Consider the following 25,664-nt stretch of genomic DNA (forward strand, 5'->3'; position numbering starts at 1 on the left):
ATTATTTTAAAGGTGGAATGGGGAGGGGAGTAGTTGAAGGAGGGCAGGGGTTGGCTGTATGGGGGGGGGGGGTGAACTGTTTGAAAAGGGAGGGTAAGGGAGGGGTTATATGGGAGTTGGTAGGAAGAAACTGGAAAGTAGTGTAGATACAGCGTGGGAGAGGGAGTGGATGAAGAGGGAGTGGATTGAGAGGTGGGAAAGGAAGACACTAGAGAGGATAGGGTAATAGAAAACTGAAATGGGGAAAAGAAAGAAAGAAATGGTAAATTATTTATGAAACTTTTAATATACCGACATTCATAGGGCATATCATGCCTGTTTACAAAAAACTGAAGCAGGTAGAAAATACAATGAACGGGGGGGGGGGGAGAGGGGAGCAGGCAAGAAGAGGGTGAGAGGGGGGCAGGGGAAGAGCAGCAAGAAAGGATAGGGCAGAAGGAGAGAGAGTAACAATCAATAATTGAGCAATATAATAAAAGGAACATAAAAGGAAATTATAAGTTAAGGCGAGGTACTTATTTACAATAAATCAATAGCATTACTTGTTAGGGTTAAGGCTTTGGCAATGAAGAGTTCAAGGGGGAGGGAGCGGAGGCAGGGGGTAGAGGTGGGAGGGGGAAATAGGGGGGGCAGGGAGTGTGGGCTGGGGGGGAGAGGGATGGCTGGAGGGGGTGAGAAGGAAGAAGGACGGTGATGGAAGAGATAGGGAGTGGGCTAGGTTTGATTGGTATCTGGGTAGGCTTGCCTGAACAGCCAAGTCTTGATGCCTTTTTTGAAGGACTGTAAGGAGGGCTCAAGTCGCAGGTAATGGGGAAGTGAATTCCAGAGGGCGGGGACATAGTCCATGGTATACAAAACACTTCCAGCGTTATTTCCCATCGATAGCAGGGCTGAATTAGCCATGCTGTCATGGGACTGTCTCTCAGGGCCCGGGAGGCGGAGCTGTCCAAAGAGGAAGTCGGAGCTTTGCTCTGTGCGGCTGCGCGTGTGTTCCCGTGCAGGAAATAGAATCTCCTCGGTCTTTCTTTCCGCACGCAGGATCGCACACAGAGCTGACTTCTCCTCAGCATTTTTGTCTTTTGAAGTAAGATGTCTCAGAAACTAGCCCCGAGGCCATCGGGGTTCAAACCCTGCAAATGTGGCAAGATCATGTCCATTACAGATGGACATGATTGCTGTTACCACTGCCCCGGCAGCGACCATGACCAGGCTGCGTGTGTACACTGCGGCCGCATGTCACCTCGAGCCAGAAGACAACCGGCACAAAAAATGGAGGACTTGAGGAATCGACCAGGAGGTTCGTATGCTCCTCCCTCCGAATCTCACTCCTCGCTGGGCCCAGCTAAGCCCCAAGGCTTACCAGCACGGAGAGTCTCCTTGATGGAACCCTCCACCTCCCAGGCCTGGAGGTAAAGGAGAGCGGGGATCGAGTGAAGGAGGTCGAGAGCCTCACATACCTTCCTCCAAGGCACACCAGGACAAGGCAAAGCGATCGCGCCGCTTACACACTGATCAGTCGGCGCAGGACCAGAAACACGGCGGCGAAAAGCCCATAAGCAAAGAATTGCGTCGACCGACACAGATGATGCCAATGAGTATGGCGCAACACTTGATTGAGTCGGCGCTGAAGCCGACTCATCGTCCAATGGCGCTGAAGCAGACGCACCATCCATCGGCGTCGCTGCACTGCCCGGCAGCGCTGACTTTGAAGCATCTACCGGAGCAGAAACAAAGGGCATCGATGTCAGATGCTTCGGCACATGCGTCGACAGAGAAACACGGTGCCGCTAAAAGACAAAGCTCGAAATCTTCAACGCATAAACCTAGAACCTCGACTCAGAAGGTGTCGCCTGCGCCGCATTAGGTGAAGAGGCCAAAACTTTCAACTCTCACTACGTCTACTTATGTAGGACATCAGAGACTGGGACCAGTCTGCCTTATGTCCAGAAGAAATCAGACTCTAAACATCTGAGTCCTACCGATTTTTCCCAGTGAACTTCCTTTACACAGAACCGGGCATGCTTCCATGCGATCTTACTCACCCATATCTAGACACGGCCATCCCTCAAAGCTCAGCATCAGAGGAAGGAGGAGGCTTGTGAGGGAAGCTACGGAGAGGCCAACAATCATTTTGAAGGAGCTACAGAGTTCAGTGGCTGAGACTGGAGTGGACGTGCACCAGTCAGCCATAACAAGTGCTCTGCATACACCTGGCCTGCATGGGAGGGTGGCTAGAAAGAAGCCATTACTGAAGAAAAAAACACATCAAAGCATGACTGGAGATTGCCAAAAAGCATCACAGCAACCCAGGAGAAATGTGGGATATGGTTTTGTGTCATATGAGACAAAAATGGAGCTTTTTGGCCAAAATTCAAAACACTATGTGTGGCACAAACTAGGTATGTGCATTCATTTCATATGAAACGAATGCACATCTAATTGGCATATAATGGGAAACGTATTAAACGAATGCACATCCCTAGCACAAACCTAACACTGCCTATTCCTCAGCAAACACCATCTCAACAGTAAAGTAGGAGGGTGGCAGCATCATGATGTGAGATGTTTTTCCTCAGTGGGGAATGGGCATCTTGTTAAAATTGAAGAACATATGGATGGTGTAACATTATAGGGAGATACTGCAAGACAACCAGCTTCAGTCTGCTAAAAAAAAACCTAAAACGTGGGAGAAATCCTCCTGCTGAAAGTTGAACTGATTCCAAGCAACCCACCAGTGGCTGAACAACAAAAAGGTGAATGTTCTACAATGGCCATGTCAAAGGCCAGATTTCGAGAATCTGTGGCACTATTTGAAAATGGCAGTCCATAAGTGTCGTCCAACCAACCTGGATTAAGTCTGCCAGGAAGAATGGGCATAAATCACTCCCAAATAATGTGCAAAACTGGTAGAAGCTTAATGCGTTATTTCAGCAAAAGGTGGTTCTACCAAGTACTAGTCTGAAGGGATTGAATAGTTATGAAAGCAGCATTTTTCAGTTTTTAATTGTATTTTACAAAAAATGCAGAGACATAATGAATTGTGACTTTGAAAATTTTACTTTAAGAGCATACTGGTTTGCAATAAACATACTGCCTGGAACAATCTGTATAAGTGTCATTTGCAATCTGACTTTTTAGGGGGTCAAATATTTCTGTAAGCCACTGTATTTGCGAAATGAAAACAATTACCAGTTGAAAATGTTCAATAAAAATTGGCTTTCTTACGTTAGTTCCTGTAAAAGTCTCAGCAAACATGCTACATAATTCCCTAACCTCAAAATCTACCCCTAGGTTGCTTCAGGACCTCGGATCCTTGATTTATGACCCTTTGTTCTTCAGTACACTTGCAGAAATGAATTAGAATACTAAAGGGATATCGCGCAATTGTATCTTTCCAATGGCAAAATGCAACTCTACATGTTTAGTTGCTAGTACAAATAACTTTTCCACTACAATATCTGTTAACACTTAGCTACCAGCATGGTAATGGTGTTTAATAAAGCACACCCCATATTTTCCTTGAAGTAGTAGGAAAGTGTTCTTGTTTGGATTTGAATAATTATTTATTGTATGCCATCTTGTCCATGAAAGTTCTATAACCAATAATGATTATCTTTTTAGATGAAGAAATTAGTCTTAAGTAGCAAAGAGAGTATCTGACCAGAGAAAATTGCCTGAATAAGTATAACCTTTGAAGGATATGAGTATTCCCTAAAATTTACCCCATGATGTAATTTTGGGACATGATTTTCCATTGTTCCATAAACTGCTCTATAAAACCACAGCTGTAGTTATCTAGCTCGGGTCTCAAGCCAAGTTTATTATTTGTATTAATATTTTTGTTGATAGGGTTTTAACTAGATCCATTTGTTAGTAAGAGCAAGGAGTAGGATTAGTTGAGTTAGTTTTTTATGAATCGTACTTAATATTTTACTTTGAATTTGTATTGAATACTTTTTTATTTTGAATTGTATTATAATATGAATTGTATTTGATATTGTATTTTAATGTGTTTGTAAGCCTCATTGGGTTCAATAAGGCAGGATTCAAGTACAAATAGTAATATCTTCAACTTGGATGTATTGGGATTTTCCAGTTCACAATTTCTTCTATGCCTATTATTTAGTTAAGTTTGAGAGATTCATTAAGAGTTTTTTTTTTTTCTTCTTATGGGCACTGAATAGATGAAGTTGCTCAGTCTGGGATTAATATGTACTCCAGATTGGTGATTTTTTTCTTCTTCTGTCCTTTTATACCAGAGTACTCATGCAGCCTCCCATCCTGATTCTCTGGGAAGTCTTAAAGGCTGTACATACACTGGTGTGGAAACTTTGGGGAAGGAGCTTTTTATTTACTTTGGACTGATAGCTCTACGGTAAGAAAAATATAGACTTCTTGTCTTTCATAATACTTGTGCACACTGCTTTGTCTTTCACAGCTTTTTTGGAATCTTTCTGTTCCATAGCAGATGAAAGAATATAGTACATGAGCTTTGCTGTTTTTGATTGTTAACCAACATCTTACAGGGATTTGGCATTCCCTATTCTTACATCAGAACACAAGGTTTATGCCACGTGTGGAGAAATTTGTCCAACGACTTTTTGTATGTCTTAGAGACCCATGGTAGGTTCTGAATCTCTTGTCCATTTATTACTATTACAGCTAATGGTGTGCTGAGTTTGTTCATCTTCCAGGAATCTGTTTAACTAATCAGCATGATGAAGAAAAATCTCGCTAATATGGAGAGGATCTATCTGAACTGTATTGGAGAGTTAGTATGTATCTATTTCCTAGCGTGTAGACAGATGGACTCAGGATCAGTGGGTTTATGCTCACCTGCCAGCAGATGGAGACAGAACAAGCTGATGTCACAGCATACATAACCCTGCAGTGGACCCCAGCCTGCCATTATTCTCCGTCTCCAGCAGATGGTGGATGTGCATTTCCCTATGGGGATTGCTTTGAGTTTTTTTGGAAGAAGAAATTTGAAATTCTAATTAAGGAAAAGAGCCCCGCTCTCCTGCGGTTGATACCTAAAGGTCCCTCCCCCAATTGAGAATTCCTGAGGTGATTTCTATGGTTCCCTCAGAGGTGTGCCTTGGTCCAGTAGCAGGGTTCCCAGAGTGTGGGACATAGCTGCTAGTTCAGCTGAAAGGCAGCGGGTCCTGGAGGCTGAACGCAGCAGTGACGGTATATACCCTCTTCCCCTGCAGCCAGAGACTGTCTCTGTATTCAGCCGGTAAGCACTGAGCTCAGGTAAGGTTTAAAAAAAAATTAAATCAAAGGTAAAACTTCTTTTTTTTTTTTTTTTTTTTTTTTGAGACAGGGGTTTCAGGGCTTCCTCTGGTCTCCGTGCTCGGTGCACCATACTGATGTTCGTCCTGCCCCCATTGGGTTTGGGGAACTAGGCAGCCTGGCAGGTTGAGCGGCCCCTGGTGGACTTGGCCCTGCACTTAGGCTTTTTCTTGAATGCTGCATGGTAGACCGCGGCGGTGTTTTTAATACACTTCTGTGCATGCTCTGCTGCTCTCTACAGGTCGTTGGTATGTGCAGCATGTCGGTTCTGCACATGTGTTGTGTGCTTGGTTTTTCGGCACACTTTTTGCGCACACAGATTTTACACTTCACACTCTTAGCTTGGCGCACAAGTTGGGCATGCACCTTGTCGCACTTTCTTCTAGGTGCTTGATTTTGTGTGCATACCCCTTTGAGCGCGAGCCATTCCTGCACACGTTTACCGCCGCAATGGCGCTGGTAAGCAAAAAGCCTGTGTCTTCCTATTTGTGTTGCCTGTCATATATTAGGGCTTCTCAGCCTGACTTTTAGCTTCTAACCTGTGTCAGCACTGCTGAGATGCTCAGGGAGAATTGTCTTCCTCAGATTTCGCTAAGCCTGGTTCCTCCCATTCTGTTGATTGGTTGGTCACGGTCTTGACTGGAGGGATGCCAGACCTTGGTTGGCACAGGTTGGCACAGGTGAGGGCAGTTCTGTGGGACCAGCTCCAGTTCCTTCTGGGCTTGGTCTGGACCCGGCTGCTTTTTCTTAGGTGGATTTTTTTCAAGGCTTACAAGCTTTTTTTCAGGCACAGTCCTCTGCTTCCCTCATGCCTGTCCGGTCGGACCCTCAGCCAGTGGCTCCTCCCTATTCCAGTCCTATGCCTAGGTACTGGAGCTTGCTTCGGTTCCCTGTGGGTGTTCCCGACAGGAATCCATATGGCACTGATGAGGTTGATCCTGTTTCCCTGTAAGATGGGGAAATTCCTCCAGGGCTGGAACTGTATCAAACAATGTTGCGGTTCTTTTATAGAGATGAACTGCTGGCCCTGATTTCTCAGACCTTGAAACAGCTGGGTGTTCTGGTTTGGATGCTATGACAGAGCCGAGGAAGAATCCCATTTTGGTTTCCTTACATAAAGCCTCTTGTTTTTGCCCTGTGATGCATGCCATTCAGGAATTGATTGATCTGGAATGTAACGCCCCAGAGGCAAATCTTAAAAGGGGTCAGACATTGGAAGGCCTGTACCGCCTGGATCCGGCTGTGAGAGAGCGTTTGCGTTTTTCCAAATTGGATGCTCTGGTATGTGCTGTCTCTAAGTGGACAACTATCCCCGTAGAGGGAGGAGCAGCCTTGATGGATGTACATTATAGAAGGACTGAGGCTATTCTTAAGCAAGCCTTTGAGGCGGTGGCGATGACTTTACAGATCGCTCTTGTTGCGCCCTAGTAGCGTGATCTTGTGTGCTTCTCTCTCAGGAGGTTGCTGAGTCTGGAGGGAATTCCAGAACGGTTATGGAGCCTGCTGCTGCCATTTTAGCAGATGCAGGCTGTGATTTGGTCCATACCTCGGCCAGAGGAGTGGCTTTGGTGATAGCGGCCAGGTGTCAACTCTGGTTACAAAATTGGTCAGCTGACGCAGCCTCCAAAGCTAATCTTACCAAGATGCCCTTTAAAGGTTCGCTCTTGTTTTGGGAGCGAGTTTGAGAAACTGACCAATAAGTGGGGCGAGTCTCCAGCTCCTCTGTTGCCAGAGGATAAAAAGCAGTTACAGCGCCTCTTTGGTATGAGGGGAATCTGGGGTTCCAGGCGGTTTCATCCCTACAGATAGTCGACCTTTCAGCGGACTCTGCCTTTTGATAGGTCTCAGTCCTTTTGAGAGGTTTTATCGTCTGGATGTGCGGGCCCTGGAGGATATGCAGCCTTTGCACGTGTGGTTTTGACTGGACTGCGGGCAGCCTCTCCCCCTATTGGGGATTAGCTTTGGTATATCCCACTGGTCCTGAGTCCATCTGTCTACGCGCTAAGAAATGGAAACATTACTTACCTGATAATTTTGTTTTCCTTAGTGTAGACAGATAGACTCAGCTTCCCACCCTTGGCTGCTGCATGAGTGTGTCAATAGTTCTCCTGTAGGGCTCTGTGTCCCAAGGGATTTACTGGTAAGTGTTCATCCAGTCCCTAGAATCTTATGTTTTAGTGTTTATGGTTGGTTGAGTACAGTACTGGTTACCTGTTTTTAATCAAGTTTTTTTGCTAGTCTGTCCACAATTGCTTTTGAAGAGAATACTGGCAGGCTGGGGGTCTCTGCAGGGTTACGTATACTGTGACATCAGCTTGATCAGTCTCCATCTGCTGGCAGGGGAGCATAAACCCACTGGTCCTGAGTCTGTCTGCACTAAGGAAAACAATAATTTCTCCAATGTCGCTGTTCTTGTCCAATCAACATATATTGTTCATAGGATTCTCTTATTATATAGTAGGTGTATCCATCTCTGGTCTTTGAGGGCTGCAAACCAGCTTAGTTTTCGGGATCTCTCTAATGAATATGCATGAGATTATGTTGCATGCACACTGCCTCATTAAGATGAAAATCTGTCTAATGCATATTCATTAGGGTTTGCATACAAGTGAGTCATTATACATGCAACTTTATCTCATGCTAGCCCTTGTCACATGGTAAGGGCAAAAGACTACCGGCACCATTTTGATTACTGGCAGTCGATGGCCCGGGAGCGGGAGATCGTTCCAGGGCCCCCCCACTGGACCACCAGGGACCTTGGGAGAGTTTTGGGTGGGGGGGGGATTTATATTTAATGAAAAAGGAAGGGAAGAGGCAGGTATTGGGTTTGATTTGTTTTAATAAACACTGCTGCTGTTTTTGCCTGGACAGAACAGCAGCAGTGTTGGTGGAAGAATTTGTGCGTCTCATGTGCAACCATGGTCCCGAGTGAGAACGAGCCAGGAGGAGAAAGTGTTTGTAGGTGATTTACAGTATGTATGTAAGTAAGAGAGAGCGTGTTTGTGCAAGTGTGATTGATAGTATGTGTCAAAGTGAGAGCATGTGTGTGATTGAGAGAAGACAGATCAGGGGAGTGACGTGTTTGTGTGTGTGTGAGAGAGACTGAGGAAGAGGACCGTGAGGACAGAGCTTCAGCAGCCACTGCTGCTTCTGGTGAGTGCTATTGGTCTGCAAGGGAAAGGAGTAGGAGAGTTGCTGGAGAGGGTAAGTAAAGGTGGCTTTTTAAGTTAATTTTTGATTGACTGTCATTTTTAATTATTGGGTATTATGTGATGTCTGCTGTTTTGAAATATTTTATTGATATTTGGATAATTTTTTTAATTTTTATGAGTTTTTAATTGTTAGATGGTATTCTGTTCATCAGTTTTGTAACATTTATTAGTATAGCTTTACAGTTATTTCTGTCTGGGGATCTATAGCAGCTTGGCTTGTTCTGTTTTCCTAACTGGGGGTGTATTGATGTTTAGGGCCTGGTTTAAGATTTGTAGTGTTGCCTTTTCATAGATAGGGTTTTTACAGTTTGTGTGTTCCATAATATGAGTGTAACTTTGTACGGATTAGTGTGTGCGCATTATTGCAGATGCTGGGAGTGTGTTAGGTGCTATATTTGTTTCCTTTTCTCCAGGTTTGCACTGCATGCAGAGTGGCTTTTTTAGTTTTCCATTCCAGTTTGTGTCTCCATATTTATAATTTGTGGTCTTTCTGTACTTGGTGAAGATTAGTTTTGTGTGTGTGAGTGACCGAAGTGAGGTATTTTACTAGCATGTAGGTACTTGTATCAATCTTATTTGTTGTGTTTTCTCAATAGGACATGCATTAGTGGTAAATTACTGTCTTTTCATAAGGAAGGCTATTGCGCCTGGTAGTAGAGGGAGTTTGTTTTGCTTTTACTGAGACGTCACCTGAACCAGAATATCTTTTTTATATAGTGAATTGTATGGGGAATGTCCTAGTTCTGCTCTGCACCCATTGTTGAGGGTTCAGGGGGTTCCTGTGGATGCAGAGTGTATGTTTACATTTAGCCCTGTGATGGTCACATGTTCAGTGTGTCACGCATGTGAGAACCATCTGTCAGGTGTGTCCCGACCAAAAAAGGTTGAGAACCACTGGCTTATAGGGGTGTGCATTCGTTCCCTATGAATCGGGAATCCGCAACGTATAGGGCCCTATTCGTTGTATTCATGGGGAAGCGAAATGTATCGCGATTCCCCACAAATCTTCGCTGAATTATTCGGCTGCCTAAAGGAGCCAATTTAAACAACCCCCCCCAACTTCCTGACCCCCCCCAAGATTTACCAAAACTCCCTGGTGGTCCAGCAGGGGGTCCGGGAGCCATCCCCTGCACTCACACCCTCGGCTGGCGGTTTCAAAATGGCGCCGATAGCCTTTGACCTACTATGTCACAGGGGCTGACCAATGGTACCGGTAGCCATACGCCATACGTTGCATTCGGGATTTGTATTCGTCGGGGGGGGGCAGATACATTGCATTAAGCAAGGGGGCCCCTCCCGATACGTTTATCCGTTAATTCCTATTCATTTCCTGACCAATGGCACCGGTAGCCATACGTTGCATTCAGGATTTGTATTCGTCGGGGGGGGGGGGGCAGATACATTGCATTAAGCAAGGGGGCCCCCCCGATACGTTTATCCGTTAATTCCTATTCATTTCCTGACCAATGGCACCAGTAGCCCCTGTGACATAGGTCAAAGGTGGCTGTACAGTTTTAAATGTCATTGTTGTTTGTGTATAGTTTGTCTCCACATCATACTGCTGCGGTAGCATTTGTATTGTTCTTATTTTTTATATATGCATTGTATGGAGATTGCTATTCTTTCAATGAAAAGACAAAAACAAAACAAATAAAAAGAGGCTTTAGAACAAGGTGTCATGGGACGAGGGTGAAAAGGGGTAAACCCAGGTGTAATCTAAGGAATTTTATTTATTTATTTTTTTTACAGAGAGGGTGAAAGGTACATGGCACGTCTTCTTGTGGAAATGGTAGAGTCAGGGACAGTATCTAAATTCAAGAAAGCATGGGACAAACACAGGAGATCTATGAGGAAGCAGTAGGAATTATAAAGCTGACTTGGTGGTGTGGATAAGTAGACTAGATAGGTCTTTTTCTGCTGTCCTGTTTTTTTTGTTTCTAAGCAGCTTGGGTGTTAGAATTGGTGCATTCCAATGAGTTTCCTTAGAATAACAAGCAAAGCTTTAAAGGGAGGTATCCAAAACAGTCTTGCACTGCTTTTCCTTCCTGCAGTCATATTAACATAGATGACTTAGAATATTCATTTGCAAGCACTTTTTTTTTTTTTTTTTAATGAAGTTGGAAGTCTAGTTTACAGCCTTACAGTCTTCATTTTATCTTCCTAAAGAGCATTGAAACTAGTTTCCAAACTGCCTTACATGGATTTCATTTGGTTCAAAGACAATTCATTTTTTAACTTAAAACTGGTTTGAACCCAGCTTACAGGCTCATTTGACAGGAAAGAAAAAGGACTGTACTGTTCTCATTTTGGCTCTCGTTGAACAAGAACATTAATAAAATCTTTGCTGATAGTTTCAGCTGCCACACATGCACAAGTGAGTATGTAATTGTTTTTAACACACAGAATAATAAGCCTTGACTATAGAATACATTTTGAGTAAATCTCATATCGTCGCTTTTCCATCCCCTTTTTCACTTTTGTCGCCCTTCTTTGTACCTTCTTTTTTGAAATGGGATGATCAGAATTGCACACACTACTCAAGCTGCAGTTACACTATGTATCTGTACAAAGGCAGAATGATGTTTTCAGTTTTGTTCTCTATTCTTTTCCAAATAATTCCAAACGTTCTGTTTGCCTTTTCAACTGCCACTGCTTACTTAGCCAGTGATTTCAAGGTATTGTCCACAAGAACTCAGAAGTCCTTTTCCTGACACAGATCCCAGCACTGTATACCTGTAGTTGGGGTTATTTTTCTCTACATGCATTATTTTGCACTTGTCCACATTAAATTCCATCTGCTATTTAAAAGTGCATTCTCCTCGTCTCACAAGGTCTTTCTGTAGTTCTTCACAATCTGCTGCCATTTTAACGACTGAAAACAACTTTGCGTCATCTGCAAATTTAGTTGCTTCACTTTGCCAGATGAGTTGTGAATATGCTAAACAGCACAGGTCCCAATATAGATCCCTAGGGCACTCCATTAATGACCTTTTCTCCATTTGGAAAACTAACCATTTAATCCTACCTTCTGTTTCCTGTCTTTTTTTAATCCAGTTACCAATCCACGTTAGGAAATTGCCTTTGATCCCTTGACCTTCCAATTTCCTGAGGAGTCTCTCATGAGAGTTTTTGTCAACCTTTTATCTACATATTTATTTACACCTTTTAAAAAATTCTAGTAAATTGGTAAGGCAAGACTTTTTTTTTTTTCCTGTGATTCTCTGTAGACAACAGGATGAATTAGTAGGGATGTGCATTTGCTGGCATTCTTTCGCTGTACATGCTTATCTGTGCTTGTATAATGCCATTATACAAGCACAGATAAGCATGTTGTCTACCAAGAACTCTATTTAAAAGTGAGCAAAGTTTCTATCTTTTCATCTACTTACAGAAAATTGTACTGATAATCTTTGTATTGCTGAGTCATGGGTTCAAGATACAAAGTACCATATTTTTCGCTCCATAAGACGCACCTGACCATAAGATGCATCTAGGATTCAGAGGGGGAAAATTAAAAAAAAAAAAAAAAATGGTGTGCTAAACCGGCTCTGTTCCCGGGCGTCTTTGCGTCTTATGGAGCAAATTAAGGGAATTCATAACTTTTTTTTTTTTTATCCCCATTTCTGTTTTCGCGTCTGGGGAGGGCCATTTCGGTCCACTCCCCAGATCAGAGAACTTTTATCATTCTCTTTCTGTGGGATCCCCATCCCAATCCTTTAAATTTAATTAACTACAACCCTCCTGACCCCCCCCCCCAAAGACCTGCCAAAAGTCCCTGATGGTCCAGCGGGGGTTTGGGAGCGATCTCCTGCACTTGGGCCGTCGGCTGCCAGTAATCAAAATGGCGCCAATGGCCCTTTGCCCTTACTATGTCACAGGGACATTTTGGCAGGTCTTGGGGGGGGGGGGGTCAGGAGGGTGGGGGGTTGTAGTTAGTTTTTTTTTTTGTTTTTTTTTATATTGCTCCATAAGACACCCAGACATTCCCTCCCCCACTTTTGGGGAAAAAAAAGTGCATCTTATGGAGCTTTAAATCTACTATGTTCCTGCAATTTTTCAGGGGACTAGCAAATCCGAGAATGGAAAAGAAGAGGAGTGCACGTGTCCTTTTGAGATACTCCCTTGTCCTTTTCTGTTCTGCCTCACCAATTCCTACTGGTATTGAGGCTCTCCATACCAGTGTGAATGCCCTTCCAGAGGAGGTGGTAAAGACGAAAGCAGTGAAAGAATTCAAAGGGGCATGGGATAAACACTGTGGATCCCTAAAACTAGAGGATGGAAATAAAGAAAGAGTGCTTGGGGGGTAACTTGCTGGTGCAGCGTTATTACCCTTAACCAATAAGCCTTCATACTGTGGACTCAACTCCATCATTGCTCTCTGCTTCGATGGCAGGGGGAAAAGGGAATTGGTTTCATGCAGCAACTGAGGGCCCAGACTTTTATGATCTGGGGAAACAAACAAACAGGGGGGTAACTTGCTGATGTGGCGGTTACTAACCTTAACCAATAAGCCTACATACTGTCAATGCAACTTCATCACTGCTCTCTGCTTCAATAGCAAGCAGTTACAGGGAATTGGATTCAGACAGTAACCAATGAGAGGGCCCTGACTTTTATGGTTTGGGAAACTGATAAGCATAGGGTTAATCTGCATGGATACTACCAGCTTGATGGGCAGACTGGATGGACCATTTGGTCCTTTTCTGCCGTCATTTATATGTTTCTCATTCCCCAATTTGCGTGTTGGAAGGTGATCATATTTTATTGTCCTCCGGGCTCTTTTGAGAAGGATCTCTGTGGAAGTATGGCCTCTCTTCATGTTTGGTAATGGGGAACCAAGGGTTAATAAAACTGGATGAATTTAATCTGCATATTGACAACTCTAGTAATACTCAGTGAGGAATTTTTAAATGCTATATCTATTTTAGGCCTATGATATTTCCTACACATGAAGGTGAACATATACTGGACTTCTTATTCTGCCGTGATATCTTTTTTTCCTTTACTAACAAGATCTCTAATATTAAAGTTAATCTGGTAGACCATTGGTTGATCAGTTTTGACTATTCAGTAATCATGGCTAAACATTCTGTTTACTCTTAAGTATCATCGTGGACAGATTGAAGATCAATAGCAATTAGTTTCTGAATATTTGTTTTCTTTCAGTGGTGCAGCCTGTTCTTAGTCCCTTTTTGAGATCTAAATGACAGATTCCCTGGTTTTCCTGGGTGATTGTTTCATTTAGAAAAGATCTAAGAATATATGAGCATAACTGGAGGAAAACCAAGTGTATAGAAGATAAGGAAGCATACTGTTTTTTGCTGCTGAAATATGGAAACTTGAAATGTAGAAATATCAATTTAGCCCAAAAAATTCTTTACTAGAAGATTAAAGCTTTCCTGAATCAACCTTTTACTCAAGGTACCTTCTGGTGAGTTAAATTTGCCTTAAAATAAAACATCCCCCAAATAACTTTCAACCTTATTCCGATATCAGACAATAATAAAAATAAATTGAAAGTGGCCTTCATAAGAAATACACTGGAGTACAATCCACCCAGTGCTATCTTTGTTCACCTGTTGTGCTCAATTATAATTATCTGTCCTCTCCACCTTTTTTATATATATTGTGATGAGCCAGGGGTTCACACACACTAAACCAAATGGAAAAGGCAGGGCAATTAGGGTCTCCAACAGTCAGAGAGAGAGCTCTAATGGCAAACCTATAGGGAGCCTCATTGCTGAAGGGATAAGAAATCCAAGCCAGAATGGCCCTGGGGAAGGTAAAACCCGGAGCAATAAGACACAGGGCTGTTGAGAAAGGTAGTCTGCTGAGCTCTGCAAGGAATCAATCAGGGTCGGGATAGCTAATGCAAAGAACTGTGCCACTGATTGGGTAACAAAGCTAGAGGTAACTAAGGAGCTGTTGTGGGGAAGTCCGTGTACTTTTAAGCAAAGCAGCCACTGCCTTTGAGCAGAAGCAGCTAGAAAGTCAGAAGATCTGGACTTGTTCAGCCTCATGAACAGTGGTGCTTAGGCTGATGTTCACAAACATGACAACTATTAAAGGTACTGTGGAGGAAACCGGCTGTAGATGGTCCAAGGGAGACTAGTGCTGGCCTATTTCTGTTTACCAAAATACTGTAAGGTAATCCCAGTGCCTCAAGTAAAGACTGGAAAGCTGAAATGTTAAAAGATCCTTAGCACATGAAATAAGTTTTTCTCTGCAAATAGCTGTCTGAATGCATGTTCCAGAAACAGGTTGCACAGCCCTTGGGTAGCAACCTCTACCAATATACTGTATATTTTTTTAGCATTTAAAATTAAAGAATAAATTAATTTCCCTTCCATTTATGTAGCCAATCACGGTTCTGTGTTTTGAGAATCCATCTTTATATCAGGGGAGTATTTCAACTGCTGCATTTACTTCCGCTTGATGGCAACATGTTGGCTGGCTTCCCCGCAACACACAGACATGATCTGCCTGTTTAGATTATGTTGGAATTACTATCATTAACAGCACGTTTTCTTCTATTTCTGTTCCCATGAGATGGGATCATTTTTCCCAAGTCTCATCACGACAACTGATTTACTTATCCATAATGAGCAATTTTTGTCTGATCGTTGTTCATCTCCTATGCTTAAAGCAGTTAAATCAGTATTGAGTGAGATGCTCACTACTTTGGTTAAGCCATCCTTATAGAAGGGCTATATGACATCTCTTTAAAAAGGCTGTGGCATGTTCTGTACTAAATTGGGCATCACTTGATTCCAATGATGCAAGTAATTAGCCTTATTTAAATATTCAATTTTTAGGGAAATTAATTGAGCAAGCAGTACTTTACCAATTTCAATATTTCTTGGATAGGAGGGGATACCTGGGAGAAGAATCTGTGATCTTCTGCCTCACCTGACCCTGAGGGGGTGAAATCGCGGTCTCACGAAGCAGCGCCAATGTCATCAAATATTGCCTATTTCTCCCTGCTAGCCCCTTTGGAAAGCTTTTTGTGGGCTGCCTAGATATGGAGAAAAAGCTGAAAGGAAAGATTCTTGGAGCTCCTGTAAGCTTGACACCAGTGAAGGGTCCTCTTGATCATCATGTTAAGTGGTTAAGTAGCAGCCAGAATGTTGTTTTAAATTGGGAAAGCTGTTGTACATCACTGAGTCCTGGTGACTGGTCTCCTTTTCCATTACCCACTTCTACCGAGAGAAGAGAGAATGTTACCATCTTGCTGCTGAATATACTGGGAGACCAAGATTTAACTCTGGGTCAGCATGGACCCTGTGATGACCCTTCTCTACTGGTAAATCAAGAACATCGTAAATTTTCCAGCTAATGGCCCTGCCCTCAATGAAGTGGGGGGTTCTGGTTCCAGGACCTGTTCCACTCCCATTTGGTCTCAGTGAAATTGGATCAGGAAGCTTAGTTGCTAGGCCAGCTGATGTAACACTGAAGGACATTTAGCAAGTAGTCTTAAGGACTGAAACTACCTTAGCTGGAACATTCTCTCAATTATGTTCATTCTCTATTAGAGTTTCTTCTAAACTATCTAACTTGGATATTAAGATAGTAGAGTTAGATAATTATGTTACAGCACTGTCATCTTCTATGTCTACTTTACAAACTATGGTGGTGGTGTGTATCCCGGGCACCTTTCCAGGTTACCAGTAAGCCCTGGGACCATACATGTTAGTGCAGTTTGAGAAATTATTAGGAGGAGGATTCATTCGTTGGCAGTCCCTCCAATTGAGGGTGCTGTAACAGATATCCCCTGCAGGAGATTTTATAGCAGAGCTCCATAAAGGGCTCTGGGGGCAGTTTTAGTTGACAGTTTGAGAGGAGGGTTGGAGATTTTACTCAGTTGCATATTTGGCCTACCTGGGGCCTTGGAATCCATCCGAGATCCTCAGGTGCAGATCGGGGATCTGCTGCTCTTCTCTCCTGCAGAGGTGCAGAGTCATTGTCCAGGCACTAATTTGGATTTTTGGACTTTTGCTTGGTAGGAGCCCTGCTGAATACCAGGGCCTTTCCGGGACTCAGGGTTTGGGGTATCCTGTGTTCAGGATGCCCACGGGTAGGGAAGACCTGCTCGTGAACTGGTGGTGACTCGTTGCAAGGTGTTATTTTCTTTTGGGGAACTGAAGAAGTTAAGTTTGAAGACTTGGGAGATAGCATCTTTTCGGCCCTTCTTCCTACCCAACCATGGTCCTGAGAGACCTGCAGTTCTATCCAGAATACCTCTCATCTGGGATCCCTTATCAAGACAAAGGACATTTAACTGTAAGTAAGAAATCAATGACTTGGGGAGAACACCCATCTGGAGTCTTCACAATCCCTGGAGAGAGAGAGAGAAAATCGTGCTGTGCAGAGACAGTTTTTGCTTTCTGGGAAGGGTTTTCCCATCCGTTAAAGGGGGCTCACCACTTAAATAAGCCAGTAGGGTGGATGGATTCCCAGCCTGTAGAAAAGACTCTTGCACGGATAGAGGACAAAGGTTTGTACTAAAGAGCCAGAAAGACTGTGGTGCTGTCAGTTATATTCATTGTGCCATCAATCTATCATTTTCTACAGTAAAGTTATTATTTTGTACAGCAGTCTAGTGGTCCCTGCATCTTCTTTGTGCACAGAGTGCAATAATTCACCTCACCCAGTGAATTCAAGGGAGGAAGTCAGTTACCCCACACTGGGACTTGAAAGGACCCCTTTCTTCTCCCAGGTGAAAGGAGTTAAGGGAAGAAGAATTAGCTAGGGTTCCTTCCCTAAAGAACTTATAAATTCTTTTCTGGGCCTACCCGTAAGGACAGGTACATTGGGATGGGGCTACAGGTGATATTAAATATAAATTGTTATTGTTTCATTAATGTGAACTAAAGGAACATGTTGAGAGCTAAAAACTTTAAGTTTTTTTAATTTTCCAAAAACAAAATGGTTATCACCTGTAGAACTTCTCAACAAATACTTTGTGTATTGAAGTTTTCTCCTCAGAAAATATTTAATTTGTTCAGATAAAAAAAACGAATACATTTTTGCAGTTAAAACAGCGAGCCACTTTCTTTTTAAGGTTCCCATGTAAAATGTATTATAAATTTTCAAGAGAACAGATTTATTTTTTCTGATCCTGCACATGTGCAGACATTTTTTTTATTGATAAATCTGGGTGACTAATGTGTGGACAGGGGGAAATTAGAAATATTCAGGTGACTACAATGGCATGTCTCTCTCTCTCTTTTTAAAAGTAATTTTGATAATTTCCATTAAATTGTTCTATTATTTCTCTTCCTCCTTGTTGTGGACTAATGGTGTCGTTGGATAGAAATGATGTCAACTGAGAAGTTTTGCCTGCCTTATGTTTTCTTTTTTTTTTCTTTCTGAAAGTATATTATTATTCCTTGTATTTTTTTTTTAATCCTGTATTGGTTTAAAAAAATTAATAAAAGATTAAAAAAAAATGTCTTGGATGAACATGATATTCTTTATCAATTTCATTCCAACTTCTGTAAGAACTAAAGTACCAACACTTTACTCATTTCTGCTTAACTTCCTAGAGGAATCTTGATCAAGGAAAATCAATATTGGGTTGATTTTTTTTTTTTAAGATATTTCATTCACATTCAATGTTCTTTTGTTATGCTGCTTACAGTTATTAGGAATTGGCCCACAAGTCATCCAGTGGCGTCAAACTGTATCTGACAAGCTACAACAGGTGTGTGTAGGTTCCCAGTTGTATTCAAGAGTTCTCAATACTGGTGTACCAGAAGGTTCTCTGCAGTACTTTTTAAATATTTTCCTGCAACCGATCTATTCTGACATCCCTGAATTTAGAATGTATGCAGATATTCATTCCCCCACCCACCCTTATCATTCAGACAACACGTGGATCTTGGCCAAGGTGGCGTCCTGTCTTTGTGCTGTACAGGATTACCTAAAGAAAAATGGCTTGAAATTAAATCTTGACAAGATACAGACGAAGCTGGTTAGCTGCTCCTTTCCTGTTTTAAATGATTGGTTGAATTTAGTCAACCTTATCTATCCTTTTGGAATCTGACATGCAAAGTCTTGGAGTTAACATTGATCAGAACCTCAGGGCTGCATTTAGGAGTAGGCAATATAGGTATGTGCCTGGTGCGTCAAATTCTGAAGGCACCGAAAATTAGAACTCCCCATGCTACTCTCTGGTTTTCCGGGATGAAAGGTCCACTTCCCACCCACCCCCACACCCATCTCCAATCCTCTGCCTTTGGGCATAATCATCTTAAATCTAGCCTTGCAGAATCTTACCGTGGGGATGCAAATTCAAGCAGTTGCCTATTTGCATTTTTTAAATCAAAATAGCATGTTTTTAAAACCATTATTATCACCTCAAGATTCTGCACTGTAGTTCAGGCTCTGGTACTGCCAGGTCGAGATTATTGTAATGCTATTAATTTTGGGTTGCCCGCTTTTGTGAGCCTTACAACTTGGCCAGAATGCGACTTCTAGTGACATGGGGCTTCCTTATCATTCACACGTTATTCCTTCCTTTTTAATTCTCCATTGGTTGCCTATTATTTTGGCATTTGCAATTTAAACTACTACTTTCGTTTTATGAGCAGTTCATGGTTTAGGTCATGGGTCCCCAAACCTTTTGGAATAAGAGTCCCGTTACTTTTCAAGCTGCTGACAGGGGGCAGGGAGTTTTCTGAACAGGGGATGGGGAGGGAGTGAAAGAGGGGAAACCGTTGGGCAGAAGTGTAAAGGGGGAGTGCTCTTATTAATAGTCATGGGTGGGAGGGCAGAATGAAAAATACTGGGCAGGGGTCAGTGCTGACGAGAGAAATTCTTCAAATACGAAAAAGATTTTAATTTTTCCTGTTGATCCTCAGCCCTGCCCAAAATCTTCCTCTCTGATCTTCCCCCACCCCCCCTTGCTGAGCAGCAATGGTATCCCTCTCGCTCACCCTCTCTCAGCTTCTCTGTAACACTGACCAGAGGAGGCAGTCATCACATTAACATGTTCCTCCCTTACCCTCTTCCTCTCTGCACTTCTCCCCCTCCTCCTGCAACCTCTTACTCGTCTTGGTGGCAGTGAGTGCTCCTTGGTGTCCCCTGAATGTTTTTTTCCTCTCTCCCTTCCTGTTCAGCAGCAGTGGCTCTTCCTTTTGGTGGGAATGATGACTGCATCTCCTCCCGATGACAGTAACAGGGTTCCATGCAGCAGCAGTGTAGAGAGACTGATCCTTGAGGTGGTGTCAAGATCCTCTTAGCTTCTTTCCAGCTCTTGTCTGATCAGGACCTGCTATATTTATTCCCTTCACCGTCCCCTGCTGGCTATGGTATTTTTTCTTGACATCATTGGTGTGCCTACTATGGAAGAAGAATAGGAACTGACCTGAGGGGGAGGGACAAAGAAGAGAAGGAAGATGATCATCAAATCTAGGGTAGAAGCTGCTGCAAAGAGAAGGACCTTGGGACTGCAGGTAACTGTAATAGAGTGAGATTTGCTGGAGCAGAAAAATTGTCCATGGGTTGTATTTGGCGCTTAGGACATAGTTTGGGGACCCCCTGGTTTAGGTCCTGGATATCTGAAAGAACTGATACAGCTGTATGTTCCTATTAGGTTTGCAATCCAAAAACAAAATTTGAAGTTTTTATATGCATTTCAGCAATACCAGATCATGTGCATTTTCAATAACTGATCCCATTCTTTGGAATTCTTTACACTCAGCTCAAAAAGTTTGCTCATCCCTGGTCTATGTCCCCCACCTCTTCCATCCAAGCAATTAGTTGAACCCTCCCCTTCTCCATTTAGGGCCTCATTTTCCAATATCGCATTGGTAACGCATTAAGGGGCGTTTCCCATGCAAATGAGGCTTTTTTCGTGCAGCGGGGAAACTTCGCGTGCAGCGATGTTTTCACGATTTGTGCAAATGTATTCGCGAAAACATCTTCGCGGTGCACGATAAAACAACCAAAGAATCATCGCAGTGCACGAAACAGGATTTCCGGACAGGAGAGAGAGAGATATATATATATATATATATATATATATATATATATATATATATATATATATATATATATATATATATATATAAATCTGACCAAATAGCAGGCAATCACACTGCAAGCCAGCAGCTCACAGACCCAGTTTGGACCATCTCTAGGCTGTTGAAAGAAGCAAACTTACACATACACAGCAGGCACTCTGAAACAAAGAGAGAGACTACAGACAAAAACACTATACGATACAGAGGCACACCCTGCTCCCAGATACATAGAGATAAATACACCATACTTATCCACACAGACTTCCCACAACCAGGTAGAGACACATGTGCACATCACACTCAGACCACAAAAAACACAGAGACAAGCCCAAAGATAGATATTACACCCAAAAGGACACAGATAGTCACACCATACCACCACACCCAGACAGAGACCCAGACATCTGACAGAGACAGATACAGAACACCACACCACTGTCAGAGAAATAGGCACATCACGTTCAGACATAGAGTGCGAGAGACAATCAAACAGATCACATCACACAGAAAAAAATCCAATGCTTAGGCCCAAAGAGAAAGATAGCACACCAACATACAGAGAGAAATAAACTGATCTCACACAGACACACACACCTCTCTCCCTCTGCTCTTATCTACCCAGGGCAGAATGAGAGGAAGGAAAGAAAAGAATCCCAGCAGCATGGTTTTTTTCTGTTCAAACCTTGAATGAAACACAGCAAGAGACCCAAAAAAATAAATAAAAGGACTAGTCAAGCATGCAACTATGCCCTTAAGTTTTCCTTTTCTCTACCTCCTGCCTCTCGGACACTCTGGCCTCCTCCCCCATCATTACACAGGCCCCCCTCAGGCTTGCTTCTCTCAGCATGGCATCTCTGGTGACTTGAGACAGAGCTGCTCTGGGGATTGATTTCTCCTAAGGCTACCAAACTTAGCTGGGGCTCAGGGCAGCTACCTGACACAGCCAGTTTAAGACTAGGGATGGTGACTTTTAAGCAGGTGCGTGCGTTCGGTCCGTATCCAGGGACGCGGCCATTTTATAACACGCGCGCATGTTATAAAATTGACTGACTGTGTTCATGTGGGTGCACCTATGCATACAAATGAGGGGATTTTAGTACCCGCGTGCCGATGCCATTTCCAGTTTGTTCCCAGTTTGCCCAGGTAAGGGATAGGACTTCCAGACGCCCCTAGTTTAATAGCCTCCCATTTTCCCTGTTAGCCCTTACCTTTAAAACCCTGCCGATCTATTTTTCTTTTTTATTACTTGCACGTTCTCCATAGCAGAAGTAAAGTTACACAGCAGGGGACCCTGGCGCGCGCCCGTGCATGTAAGTGTTTAGGCACAAATTTGAAGTTGAAATCCAGGAATACTCATGCTCTGCCCTGCCCCTTTTTACGGAACTTTTCATTTGTGTGAGTAGCTGAGATGTGTGCCCACGTGGGAACCTTTTAAAATTCGCTTGTTGTGCTCCAGCCCGACAAATTCACATATCTCCCGGTTTTGGCATGCTCCAGGCTTTTTAAATTCACCTTTACATTTTCCCCTTCTCTAACTCCTGCCTCTTAGACACTCTGACCTCCACTCCCACTGTAACATTCAATTTACCTGTTCAAGTCCTTTTTAATGGTTTTGTAGACCTCTACAATCTCTCCCCTCAGCCATCTCTTTTCCAAGCTGAACAGCCCTAACCTCTTTAGCCTTTCCTCATAAGGAAGCCGTTAGATCCCCTTTATCATTTTTGTCGCCCTTCTCTGTACTTTCTCCAGTACAACTATATCTTTTCTGAGATGTGACTACCAGAAATGCACACAGTGATTCAAGGTGTGGTCTTACCATGGAGCGATACAGAGGCATCCACTATATTATTCACCATTCCCTTCCTAATAATTCCTAACATTTGTTTGCTTTTTTGACTGCCACAGCACACTGAGCCAACAATTTCAATGTATTATCCACTATGATTCCTAGATCTCTTTCCTAGGTTGTAACTCCGAATGTTGAACCTAATATCATGTAACCACAGCAAGGGTTATTTTTCCCTATATGTATCACCTCGCACTTGTCCACATTAAATTTCATCTGCCATTTGGAAGCACAATCTTCCAGTCTTACAAGGTCCTCCTGCAATTCATCACAATCCGCTTGAGATTTACCTACTCTGCATAATTTTGTGTCATCCGCAAATTTGATCACCTCATTAGTCCATACCCCTTTCCATATCATTTATAAATATATTAAAAAGCACCAGTCCTAGTACAGAGGCACTCCACTGTAAGTTTTTCCACTGTGAGCACAGACCATTTAATCCTACTCTGTCTACTGTCTTTTAACAAGTTTGCAATCCACATAATGATATTGCCTCCTATCTCATGACTTTTTAGTTTTCTTAGAGGCCTCTCATGAGGGACTTTGTCGAACGCCTTCTGAAAATCCAAATACCCCACATCTACCGGTTCACCTTTGCCCACATGTTTATTCATCCCTTCATAAAAATATAGGACATTTGTGAGGCAAGACTTCCCTTGGGTAAATCCATGCTGGCTGTGCCACATTAAACCATGTCTATCTAAATGATTTGTGATTTTATTCTTTAACAGTTTCCACAATTTTTCCCGGCACTGAAGTCAGGCTCACCTGCGTTTGGTTTCCCAGATCTCTCCTGGAGCCCTTTTTAAAAATTGGAGTTACATTCTCCACCTTCCAGTCTTTATGTACAATGGACGATTTTAATGATAGGTTACACATTTTTACTAATAGGTCTGAAATTTCATTTTTTTTGTTTATTTCAGAACACTGGAGTGTATACCATCCAGTCCAGGTGATTAACTACTCTTCAATGTGTCAATCTGGCCTACTACACCTTCCAGGTTCACTGTAATTTGATTAGGTTCACCTCAATCATCACTCTCAAATTGTCTCCGGAACGGGTATCGCCCCAACATCCTCTTCAGAAAATACTGAAGCAAAGAATGTGTTTAGTCTTTCAGCAATGGCCTTAAGTGTCCCTTTAACCCCTTGATGATCTAGTGGTCCAACAGACTCCTTCACAGGCTTTCTGCTTCGGATATATTTTTAAAAGTTTTTATTTTGAGTTTTTGCCTCTACAGCCAACTTCTTTTCAAATTCTCTCTTAGCCTGTCTTATCAATGTCTTACATTTAACTTGCCAATGCTTATGATTTATCCTATTTTCCTTTAATGGATCCTTCCAATTTTTGAAAGAGATCTTTTGGCTAATATAGCCTCTTCTACCTCACTTTTTTTAACGATGCCAGCAATCATTTGGCCTTCCTTCCACCTTTCTTAATGCGTGGAATGCATCTGGATTGCGCTTTTAAGATTGTTTAAAAATACCATGTCCATGCCTGTTTCACACTCTTTACCTTTGTAGCTGCACCTTTTAGTTTTTGTGGGGTGTTTTTATTTTTTTTTAATAACTATTTTCCTCATTTTGTCAGTTTCCTTTTTGAAAGTTCAGTGATAAAGCTATGGATTTACTTACTGTCCCCCTTCCTGTCATTAATTCAAATTTGATCATGTTATGATCACTATTGCCATGCTGCCCTACCACAGTTATCTCTTCCACAGTTCCTGGTCTCCACTGAGAATTAGATCTAAAATTGCTCCCTTTCTTGTCTGTTATGCCTCTGTGACGCCTTGCTTTGTGCAGCAGCTTTTTTTTTTTTCTTTCAAAAGCTTGATCTGCAGCATCTGTTGCCTCCCTATTTGTGCACCCCTGCCTTAGACTTATGACTAGAAGTTGACTACTTCCAATTTAGTAAAAAGGTTAATGCCTTTTTCTTTCTTTCTATGGGTGGTATTAGCTTGTATGGATTTTTTTGTTTTGTTATATTTTGTAAAATATTTTTTGTTACTTGTATGTATGTTTATTTTAACTATATGTATTGTGAATGTTTTATACCCTGCTGAGAATAAGTAATTTGGATCAGCATGCTAGAAGTATCCTTAAACTAAATAAAAACCATGCTTCTTTGCATCCTGCAATTCACTGGATTCCCGAAATTGTGCGAGCCTCTGTTTTAGCAGTAATTCCATTAATTTGCTCTCTACTTGAGGTTAGACTAACTGGTCTATAGTTCTGAGGCGCGTCCTTACTTTCATTTTTCTGAAAAGGAACCCCATTTGCCTGTCTCCAGTCATTTGGAATCATTCCAACTCAAAAGAAGCATTGTAAAGATCAGATAGCGGAGCTGCTACAATTTCCCTAATATCCTCAGCTGTATCCCATCCAGCCGCATTGTTTTATCTAATTTTATGTGGTTTTTTTTGCAAACACATGGTCCGGTTTTAAAAGGGCCATGTGCGGAACCCCTGTTACACACCGAAGTGCTGGGTCCAGCAAAAGGGGAAGGGGATGGGCCGGGACAGCGCCATTAGCCGCTGTCTTGGGGAAGCGTGCGCCAGCAGCCGGCCGGCACACGGCGATTACTTCTGCTTCCGGCGAGCAGTAAGTATTAAAATAATAAAATTAGGGGTAGGGTTAGGGAACTGTGGAAGGCCTGATTGAGTCGCCCATATTTTGCTAAAATCCCCCCCCCCCCCCCCCCCAATGCATGCGAGTCACTGGCTGCCCGCACATGCGCACAGCCATCGGATTTTATAACATGCGCACGCGTGTTATAAAATTGGATCGTCTGTGTTTGTGTGCGGGGCTTAAAATCGATCCCACAGTCTTCTAAAAACTGTTGGAGGTCTACGTCGCTTCATTTCTATTTGTGGCAGGCAGCTGTGCTTCTCCTCCAAGCCCTTCCTCGTTGAACCCGGAACAGGAAGATTGGAAGGTGGCCAATGCATTGCAGATTTTCAAAAATGACTTCAGGGTTGATAATGAAACCACAGGCCAGTAAGCCTTTCATCCAAGCCATGAAAAATGATGGAAATTCCAGTTAAAAGGAGAAATACTGGGCATTTATTTTATGATGTATGTTCTTTAAATATTTGTTGAATTTTCTTTCCACATTTTGTGTGTTTTTTCTATGATTAATAATGTCGTTGGAATGCTCCTTATTATCTTTGTATTGAAATCTTTGACCACATGTTAATCTGTATATGTGATTTATTCAATCTGGTGCCCATGCTTTCTTGTTTATATAGGGAAGAATGCACGATCACTACAAACGTGTATGAT

At 42.6% G+C, this 25,664-nt stretch overlaps 1 protein-coding gene across 4 annotated transcripts in view; it reads left to right on the forward strand.

The window, feature by feature from the left end:
• Nucleotides 1-25,664, forward strand: part of NEIL3 (nei like DNA glycosylase 3) — a 218,238-nt gene that overhangs the window by 13,920 nt on the left and 178,654 nt on the right. For 3 of the 4 annotated variants that reach the window (XM_029580256.1, XM_029580162.1, XM_029580421.1), the window contains exon 3: nucleotides 4,260-4,375. The exons of the other annotated variant lie outside the window; for it this stretch is intronic. In XM_029580256.1, coding sequence (XP_029436116.1) covers nucleotides 4,260-4,375 — 116 coding nt within the window. The remainder of the gene's footprint in view (nucleotides 1-4,259; nucleotides 4,376-25,664) is intronic. 4 annotated transcript variants of the gene reach the window in all.

This window comes from Rhinatrema bivittatum, chromosome 1 (assembly GCF_901001135.1).
Source record: "Rhinatrema bivittatum chromosome 1, aRhiBiv1.1, whole genome shotgun sequence".
Taxonomy (NCBI): Eukaryota; Metazoa; Chordata; class Amphibia; order Gymnophiona; family Rhinatrematidae; genus Rhinatrema; species Rhinatrema bivittatum.